Source organism: Hyperolius riggenbachi, chromosome 10, assembly GCF_040937935.1.
Source record: "Hyperolius riggenbachi isolate aHypRig1 chromosome 10, aHypRig1.pri, whole genome shotgun sequence".
NCBI lineage: Eukaryota > Metazoa > Chordata > Amphibia > Anura > Hyperoliidae > Hyperolius > Hyperolius riggenbachi.
Window position 1 is genome coordinate 210,901,729 of NC_090655.1, and position 9,600 is coordinate 210,911,328.

Here is a 9,600-nt window from a genome sequence, read left to right on the forward strand (position 1 = left end):
ATTGCTTCTTCTGGACCTGTTTTCCAGGTCGTCTAGTTTTGCAGCATAATCAGCGTTTTGTCTAAGGACCTTATCTAGTGTGGTGTCTGTTTTGTTCATCTTATCTTCACAGCTAGAGATCCTTTTCTCCGCCTCAGTTACTCTGCGTACACATGATTTTAGCTCGGATGTGATGTCCCCTATTGTGTTCCTGATAGACTGTTCTATTATTGCTGATAGATTTGGGGATAACATAGTAACTACTGCTTTTGCCAGCCTATCGTAGTCTACTTGCCCGGTTGATGCTACTTCCAGCGAGTTTTGTGGCCAGTCCAGCTCCGATCCTCCGCTCTCCTCTCCTCTCTCAGCCTCCGCCATCTTTGGGCCTGCTGCTGACATGTGGCCGTCGCCTTTCGTTACGGATCGTGTTACGTAGCGATCCATCCGCTTCGCCCTGGCCCGCTTAGAGTGCCTCTCCTGTGTCACCAGCCCGATGTAAGTAGTTGGGGGTCTGTTTTGGGCCGTTTGGAGGGTAAGAAGGCCGCTCGTTTAGCGGAGCTCTGCCAACTCCGTCCTCTCTCCTGGGCGCCGGAACCGGAAGTCGCCAACATTACATTTTAACAAGTTTTGCACAATAGCTGGAGGGAAGCGGGGACAGGGGACCGAGGTGAGGGGGGGGGGGGCGATTCCGCTCCAAGCCGACTGCTATCACCCCCGTCCTGGACGCTTCCCCCTCCAGTTCGCCCCTCCCCCCCCCCGCGGCCATACGTTTCCACAGACTGGAAACGTATGCTGCAAACATGTTTAAAAAGTTAAAAATGGAGTGGAAAAAAAACACAAACTGGATCAGTTTCAAATGGATCCGATCTGTAAACGGACCAGTGTGGACCTAACCTTACTGAATGCTTCCCCTGTTTTAAAAGGTGTAAGACAGAAAGAAAGAATGTGTCTGTATGTGGCCGTTTAGATGAAGCAGTGACAGGCAGCCTATTGGACCAATCAAAGTGCAGAAATCTCGTCCTTTGAAGCCACGGACCCGCCGAAGCTCAGGGCAGGTTCAGTGGGGCGCCGGTTAAGTGAATGGAGTGCTCGTTAACCTCCCTGGTGATAAGGACGAGTCAGGCTCGTTAAAAAACTTCTTTGTTGTTTTACCACACAAGGGAGATGTTTTAAGTAAACACTGGACAGTATTTATTTCTGCATCTGTAGATTTATTTCTTCATCCATATTTGAGGAGGATTTTTCTATTTGTGATTAAAAAGTTTATTTTAGAAATGTTCAGCTTCAGCAGCACAGCTTAATGAATCAACCCCAATGAACCATCACACACATGGTTGTTGGTACCATGCAGCTTGCAAAGGGAACCAATTCTCTCACCTCAGAGCTGACTTATTTATCTATTTAATTATAATTCATCAAATCTAAAATCTTTGATTACAAATGCGCACGTTGGACCCGCATCAGACTAACAACTGTTTTTTCTGTATGTTATTTTTCAATAACAGGAACTGAAAGGACTGTTGAAGAGGTTGCATGAGAGCGTTAATCCTCCCGGGCAGCCGATTCCTCCTTGTTTCCAAAATGACCCTCTACGTCGAAGGCCTTGTCAGGAATCTGAGACCACCCAAAGCACTCTCATAGGTAACACCAAGTGGTGTGACTGTGGAAGGTGCCGGCCGATGCCAACAGACCACGAATCTGTGTGCTGCCACAAAGTGGACAAAGCAGATCAGTTCCTCAGTACCGAGTTTTGCTGCATAACAATGGTCGAAGAGTTCCACAAGCGCTGCCTGAACGCCACCATATTACGATACTTCCTCGAATGTGACAAAAGTACAAAAAAAAGAGATTTTGAAAAAGACAGGAACCGGTAAGCAGGAGGGACGTACATTGCAATGCTTTAGCGTCTTCACACTTTTGCTACTTGAGATCTTTGTGGATATGAATGACTGCAGGGCTGATAAACTGCAGAACAAATAATGTTTCCTTCCTAATGGTGCCCATAAACGGTACAATAAAAAAGTATACTTTTCCCATTTATTAAACCGACATGATCGAATCAAATCAATCAAGAAAAACAAATGATTATCCTGTTTTTTTTTTTTCAATAAAAATCAATCGGATGCGTTGGAAAAATCTTCATATTTTGATCTAATGGAATAATCTGATGTAATTATCTATTTAAAAAAAATGAAAAAATTGTACCATGTATGGGCACCATAAGAGGAAGCTCTGGATCTAAAGGAAGAGTATTGGCCATCTAATAGGAAATTGCCACAGTGCTACTACTTAAAGCAGACCTGAACGCAGAATTTTCTCTCTGCTCTAAAAGATGCGCAACAGCATAATAACCTTTAAAGAAAAACATTTTGTTACAGCTGATCCAAATTCTGCGATAAACCTGCAGTGTGTCTACTTCCTGCGTTCATGGAAGCAGGCATATTTTTAACATACTGTGTTTACAAATGAGCTGTTTTTCCATGGCAGAGGAGAATCCTGAGCTGATACAGCTGAGAGATCAAATTACAGTGGTGATTAGTCACAGGTGGGGGAATAAGACAGGCTAAACTCTCTAAATACATACAGGGTGCCTTTCTTTATGATTTCCTTCTGTCCTGTTCAAGATTTCAGGTCCACTTTAAAAAAAAGTAAAGCTAGCATATGCTATGGAATGTATAATATGCCAGTGTCAAGTATAATTGGTATTTCTGTGATCAAGTCAATCAGGATGCGCCAATCATTTTGCCACCTTGCAACCTTCAATTTTGATCAGATTTTAGATGAAGTGTGATTAAATATTGATTGTAACACTATTACACTAGCTAATGCAGTACAAAGCAGTATGACCTTTGATTGCTAAATGCTGTTCCCCACGCTTTCTATGCCATAAAGAAATTACATATTGGATCAATGTTTGATCAGTAAAATTACAACCATTGATTGGCATGCCCTTATTTATTAAAAGACACCAAAAACTTGGCAGACATAGCACAGTTGGACACAGGTCAAGTAAAGTCAGGAAATTATGGCAAAAAGATGTCACCTCAGCTGTACCTAATAGATAGGAGAAGCCAACAGGTGACACCAGATTTCATCTACAGTATTATTTGAACAGATCTTTTATCCGTACCATTTAATCTTTCTACCTCACAAATATTTGAACCTTGAATTGTCGCACAGTATGTGTTACAGACATCAGCTGATATGTGTTCTCCAATGTGTCATTACATTTCCTTTCTCTGAAAAGCATTTCCCGCACTCTGAACATAAAAAGGATGCTCACCAGTGTGAATTCTCTGGTGAATACTAAGGTGTCCTTTACGAATAAAGCATTTTGCTCACCAGTGTTAATTCTCTTGTGTGTAGGAAGGTGTTCTTTACGAATGAAGCATATCCCTCAGTACAAAACCAGTACAAAATATATCTGGTTTCCTAGAATGCTCTAAGCTACAATACAGAAGTATAGCTGTCGGTGTAATGCAGTGTAGAGGAACGGAAGGAGAGTGACATGCTTCCTGCAGCATACTGTGTATGGAGGGATAGAGTGGAGCCTGGGGACATCTCCATCAGAGGAGGGAACGGAACACGGGACACCACTATTGAAGTGAACTAGGGGAGCCCGGGGACCACTAGAATGCCAGGGATATAAGAGGTATCTCCCTGCCCTTACCACTAACTGCACTCAGGCTTACAGTCTAATCCCTGCCTCATATCGATGCACTAAGGAACTAACAGTCTGAGGCTCAGTTCCCACTTGAGCAGACGCAAAACAGCCGTGGTATTTTGCATCTGCTCTGCGCTGTACACTTTGCATCTGCCCGTCCGAAGCAATCACCGCCAATTGCCATAGCTCGGTCCCTGTACTCAGCATGGAGGCCGGCAGAAGCATGGGCCTCCACAGAGGCTGCATTCAACCAATTCTCCCTAGCAACAGGGAGAATTTTCATTAGTCATCCATGAACCAATGAGAATTCTCCTTGTTGCTGAGGATTCCCGTTGGTCTTTTGTAGCCCAGTGTAGATTCCCATGCTTCTATCGGCTGCCAGACTGTGCATAGGGACCAAGCAGCCATGGGACACGCAGCTTGGGGCAGATGCGCTACCCCCATAGGCTATATAGGAGAACTCATCCGCTTGGCCAGGATTATCACATGCTGCACAGAAGTGCGGTAACTGCAACGGATCCCGCAGATCCATTTTAGATTGACAAGTGTGAACGGCTCCTATTTATAAAATAGCAGACGTTCACTGTCAGTTTAGCGACGAGCGGAGAACGAACAAAAAAAGTCCATTCTCCACTCAAGGGGGAACACAGTCTAATCCCTGCCTCACATCAGTGACCTCAGGAGTTTACAGTCTAATCCCTGCCTCACATCACTGACCTCAGGAGTTTACAGTCTAATCCCTGCTTCACATCACTGACCTCAGAAGTTTACAGTCTAATCTCTGCCTCATATCCCTGCCTCACATCACTGACCTCAGGAGTTTACAGTCTAAACCCTGCCTCATATCACTGTCCTCAGGAGATTACTGTCTAATCCCTGCCTTATATCACTGACCTCAGGAGTTTACAGTCTAATCCCTGCCTCACATCACTGACCTCAGGAGTTTACAGTCTAATCCCTGCCTCACATCACTGACCTCAGGAAATTACAGTCTAATCCCCGCCTCACATCACTGACCTCAGGAGATTACAGTCTAATCCCTGCCTCACATCACTGTCCTCAGGAGATTACAGTCTAATCCCTGCCTCATATCACTGACTTCTGGAGATTACAATTTAATCCCGGCCTCACATCACTGACCTCAGGAGATTACAGTCTAATCCCTGCCTCATATCACTGACTTCTGGAGATTACAGTTTAATCCCTGCCTCACATCACTGACCTCAGGAGTTTACAGTCTAATCCCTGCCTCATATCAATGACCTCAGTAGATTACAGTCTAATCGCTGCCTCATGTCACTGACTTCAGGAGATTACAGTCTAATCCCTGCCTCATATCACTGTCCTCAGGAGTTAACAGTCTAATCCCTGCCTCACATCACTGACCTCAGGAGTTTACAGTCTAATACTTGCTTCATATCACTGACCTCAGGAGATTACAGTCTAATCCCTGCCTCACATCACTGACCTCAGGAGATTACAGTCTAATCCCTGCCTCACATCACTGTCCTCAGGAGATTACAGTCTAATCCCTGCCTCATATCACTGTCCTCTGGAAATTACAGTCTAATCCCGGCCTCATATCACTGACCTCAGGAGATTACAGTCTAATCCCTGCCTCATGTCACTGACTTCAGGAGATTACAGTCTGATCCCTGCCTCATATCACTGACCTCAGGAGATTACAGTCTAATCACTGCCTCATGTCACTGAATTCAGGAGATTACAGTCTGATCCCTGCCTCATATCACTGTCCTCAGGAGTTTACAGTCTAATCCCTGCCTCACATCACTGACCTCAGGAGTTTACAGTCTAATACTTGCCTCATGTCACTGACTTTAGGAGATTACAGTCTAATCCCTGCCTCACATCACTGACCTCACAAGATTACAGTCTAATCCCTGCCTCATATCACTGACTTCTGGAGATTACAGTCTAATCCCTGCCTCGTATCACTGACCTCAGGAGTTTACAGTCTAATCCCTGCCTCATATCACTGGCCTCAGGAGTTTACAGTCTAATACTTGCCTCATATCACTGACCTCAGGAGATTACAGTCGAATCCCTGCCTCATATCACTGTCCTCAGGAGATTACAGTCTAATGAAGAGAAGAAACAGGAGCGCCTCTCTGGTGCATTAACGTTTAATTAGAGAAATAAGCGCATTAAAATTACACTTACAGTGTGTAAGAACAGATACAGCGTGTCTCAAAGCCTGCTGTCAGCTCCTCTCCTAGCTCTCTCGCTTGGCCAGAGCGAGAAGCGCGATGGTGCGATGACATCGCACCATCGTGCTTCTCGCTCTGGCCAAGCGAGAGAGCTAGGAGAGGAGCTGACAGCAGGCTTTGAGACACGCTGTATCTGTTCTTACACACTGTAAGTGTAATTTTAATGCGCTTATTTCTCTAATTAAACGTTAATGCACCAGAGAGGCGCTCCTGTTTCTTCTCTTCACTTGCACAGATTGCTGGAGCCACCCAGCGCTTGGAGCAGCACCTGGGAGCATCTTTACTGCCATTAAGTGTTACAGCAGCGCAGGGACACACTTTTGCGATTACAGTCTAATCCCTGCCTCACATCACTGACCTCAGGAGTTTACAGTCTAATCCCTGCCTCACATCACTGTCCTCAGGAGTTTACAGTCTAATCCCTTCCTCACATCACTGACCTCACAAGATTACAGTCTAATCCCTGCCTCATATCACTGACCTCAGGAGATTACAGTCTAATCCCTTACTCATATCACTGACCTCAGAAGTTTACAGTCTAATCCCTGCCTCATATCACTGACCTCAGGAGTTTACCGTCTAATCCCTGGCTCATACCACTGACCTCAGGAGATTACAGTCTAATCCCTGCCTCATATCACTGACTTCAGGAGTTTACAGTCCAATCCCTGCCTCATATCACTGTCCTCAGGAGATTACAGTCTAATCCCTGCCTCACATCACTGACCTCAGGAGTTTACAGTCTAATCCCTGCCTCACATCACTGACCTCAGGAGATTACAGTCTAATCCTTGCCTCACATCACTGACCTCAGGAGTTTACAGTCTAATCCCTGCCTCATATCACTGACCTCAGGTGTTTACCGTCTAATCCCTGCCTCATATCACTGACCTCAGGAGTTTACAGTCTAATCCATGCCTCACATCACTGTCCTCAGGAGTTCACAATCTAATCCCTGCCTCACATCACTGACCTCAGGAGTTTACAGTCTAATCCCTGCCTCATATCACTGACCTCAGGAGATTACAGTCTAATGCCTGCCTCATATCACTGACCTCAGAAGTTTACAGTCTAATCCCTGCCTCATAACACTGACCTCAGAAGTTTACCGTCTAATCCCTGGCTCATACCACTGACCTCAGGAGATTACAGTCTAATCCCTGCCTCATATCACTGACTTCAGGAGATTACAGTCTAATCCCTGCCTCACATCACTGTCCTCAGGAGATTACAGTCTAATCCCTGCCTCACATCACTGATCTCAGGAGTTTACAGTCTAATCCCTGCCTCACATCACTAACCTCAGGAGATTACAGTCTAATCCCTGCCTCACATCACTGACCTCAGGAGTTTACAGTCTAATCCCTGCCTCATATCACTGACCTCAGGAGTTTACAGTCTAATCCCTGCCTCACATCACTGACCTCAGGAGTTTACAGTCTAATCCCTGCCTCATATCACTGACCTCAGGAGTTTACAGTCTAATCCCTGCCTCATATCACTGACCTCAGGAGTTTACAGTCTAATCCCTGCCTCACATCACTGATCTCAGGAGTTTACAGTCTAATCCCTGCCTCACATCACTGACCTCAGGAGTTTACAGTCTAATCCCTGCCTCACATCACTGACCTCAGGAGTTTACAGTCTAATCCCTGCCTCACATCACTGACCTCAGGAGTTTACAGTCTAATCCCTGCCTCATATCACTGACCTCAGGAGTTTACAGTCTAATGCTGGGAATACTGCATCTGATTTTTTGGCAGATAGATGGTTCGATAGATAATTTCCAACAGGTCCGATCTTATTTTTGATAGTTTTTCTGATCAATTTCTCATAGAAGTGAATGGAAATAGATTAGAAAAATTATCAGAAAATTGATCGGACAGTAAATCTGCTGAAAAATCTCATTGTGTATTACCATCATAATCCCTGCCTCATATCACTGACCTCAGAAGTTTACAGTCTAATCCCTGCCTCATATCACTGACCTCAGGAGTTTACAATCTAATCCTTGCCTCATATCACCGTCCTGTGACTATGCAAGTAATTTTTTATTGTTTGTTTCCTTGTTTGTTTTTGTGAACTAAGACCCCAGCTTTTAACTTGGCTGTAGGGATAACAGTGGTTCTTGAATGGTTGGTCTGCAGTGATTATTGCATAAGATTGTATTGTAATTGTATTGCATACGTGTGTGCAATGTTTGCCGGTATGCATGAGAGTGCGCAAGGGGTTAATTACTTTTGAGAGTTAGAGGCAGCCCAGCTCCATCCGACTCTGCACCCACCTGTGCTGCATCCCACTAATGCTAGCAAACGACACTCATCTTCACAATAGGATATATGGGTCTTAATTATTTTAGGTTCAGGTTTTCCATATATTGATCATTTTGTTTTGCTAAACAGACAGAGTAACTCATGCGTTCTCCTCTAGGTGTCTGCGGAGAGCAGCCTTCCGCTCTTATGTTCGGATGCTTCACGGCTTTTGGGGTAAGAAGAAGAGACTTCCTGTGCCGTCATGTGTAGTGTGGGCCATCCGAGACGCATTCCCAGATCCGAAAGGCCTGTACACAGAAGGCTATCACTATCCCTGCGACCTGCCAGCCAGTGACATGGCCATGATCTTTTAAGGTAGCCATACCTCTGGAGACTTGGCGGTGTATGGACAGCTGACGGATCTCTCTCTCTAATCAGACTCGAGTACAGAGAGATTTGTCTCTTTGTCCAATCTGCCCATCATTGCTAGATGTATGGCTGCCTTTAGAGTTGGTTGTGTCAGTAATATGGATGCAGGTTTATTGTGAAGCATTACTATGTTTATGCAACAACAGTTTTATTTTTATTTTTTTCTAGTTCTTTCTATTCTATAATAAAAAATATATTTAAAAAATCATATCAGTTTTGCTTTAACTTGTGACTGGAGAGAGGATGAAGGTTGCCATCCGTGGCTTATTAGAAATATTACTATTATGATACATAGCGCTAAGCATCTGCATTGGATAACTGCCATATTTATTTCCTTGTACACAATGCCATTTGCCTGGCAGCCCTGCTGATCTTCTGGCATAAGTAGTGTCTGAGTCAAACCCTGGAATAAGCATACGGCTACTGCAGTAAAACCTCAGTCAGAGCACCTGATCTGCTGCATGCTTGTTCAGGGTCTATGGCTAAAGGTATTAGAGACACAGGATCCGGAGGACTGCAAGGCAACTGGTGTGGTTTAAATGGAATTAAATATGACAGCCTCCATATTACTCTCACCTTGGGTTCCCTTTAAAGGAAATCTAAAGAGAAAAAAAAAAGTTCTCTGCGTAAGTGCAGTATTGGAAAAATCACTACTGTTCATGCTGATCAGGGTGCGAGCGGCTCGGGGCCGCACATGTGCAGTAGCCTCCAACTGGCTGCGACCGGACAGCTTTTAAAGTGCTTTTTTTTCCGCTTAAGTAATCCTGAGGTTTCAAAAAATTATGAATGTTAAATTCTAACCTCAATTGAAAGCCTATGGCTAGTCCAGAGGCCTCTCAGATCTTCTCACCACTCTCCAATCCAGCACTAGGTCCCTACTATTCACCCTAGCAGATTCAATAGGCTTCAACAGAGGGACCCAGCGCTGAATGGTGGCCTGAAGAAGGATTCGGGAAGCGTCTGGTCTATTCAGAAGCTTTAACCAATGAGGTATCTAACGTTTCTTTTTTATTACAGTTCAGGATTGCTGCCTCTGCATAATCCCCCT

General features: G+C 44.6%; 1 protein-coding gene across 2 annotated transcripts in view; it reads left to right on the forward strand.

Moving 5' to 3' along the window:
- LOC137534352 (uncharacterized) overlaps positions 1–8,760 on the forward strand; it is a 59,256-nt gene extending 50,496 nt beyond the window's left edge. For both annotated transcript variants that reach the window (XM_068255818.1, XM_068255819.1), the window contains exons 12-13: positions 1,485–1,849; positions 8,302–8,760. In XM_068255818.1, coding sequence (XP_068111919.1) covers positions 1,485–1,849; positions 8,302–8,497 — 561 coding nt within the window. In that variant the 3' untranslated portion in view covers positions 8,498–8,760. The remainder of the gene's footprint in view (positions 1–1,484; positions 1,850–8,301) is intronic.
- Positions 8,761–9,600: the final 840 nt, after the last annotated feature.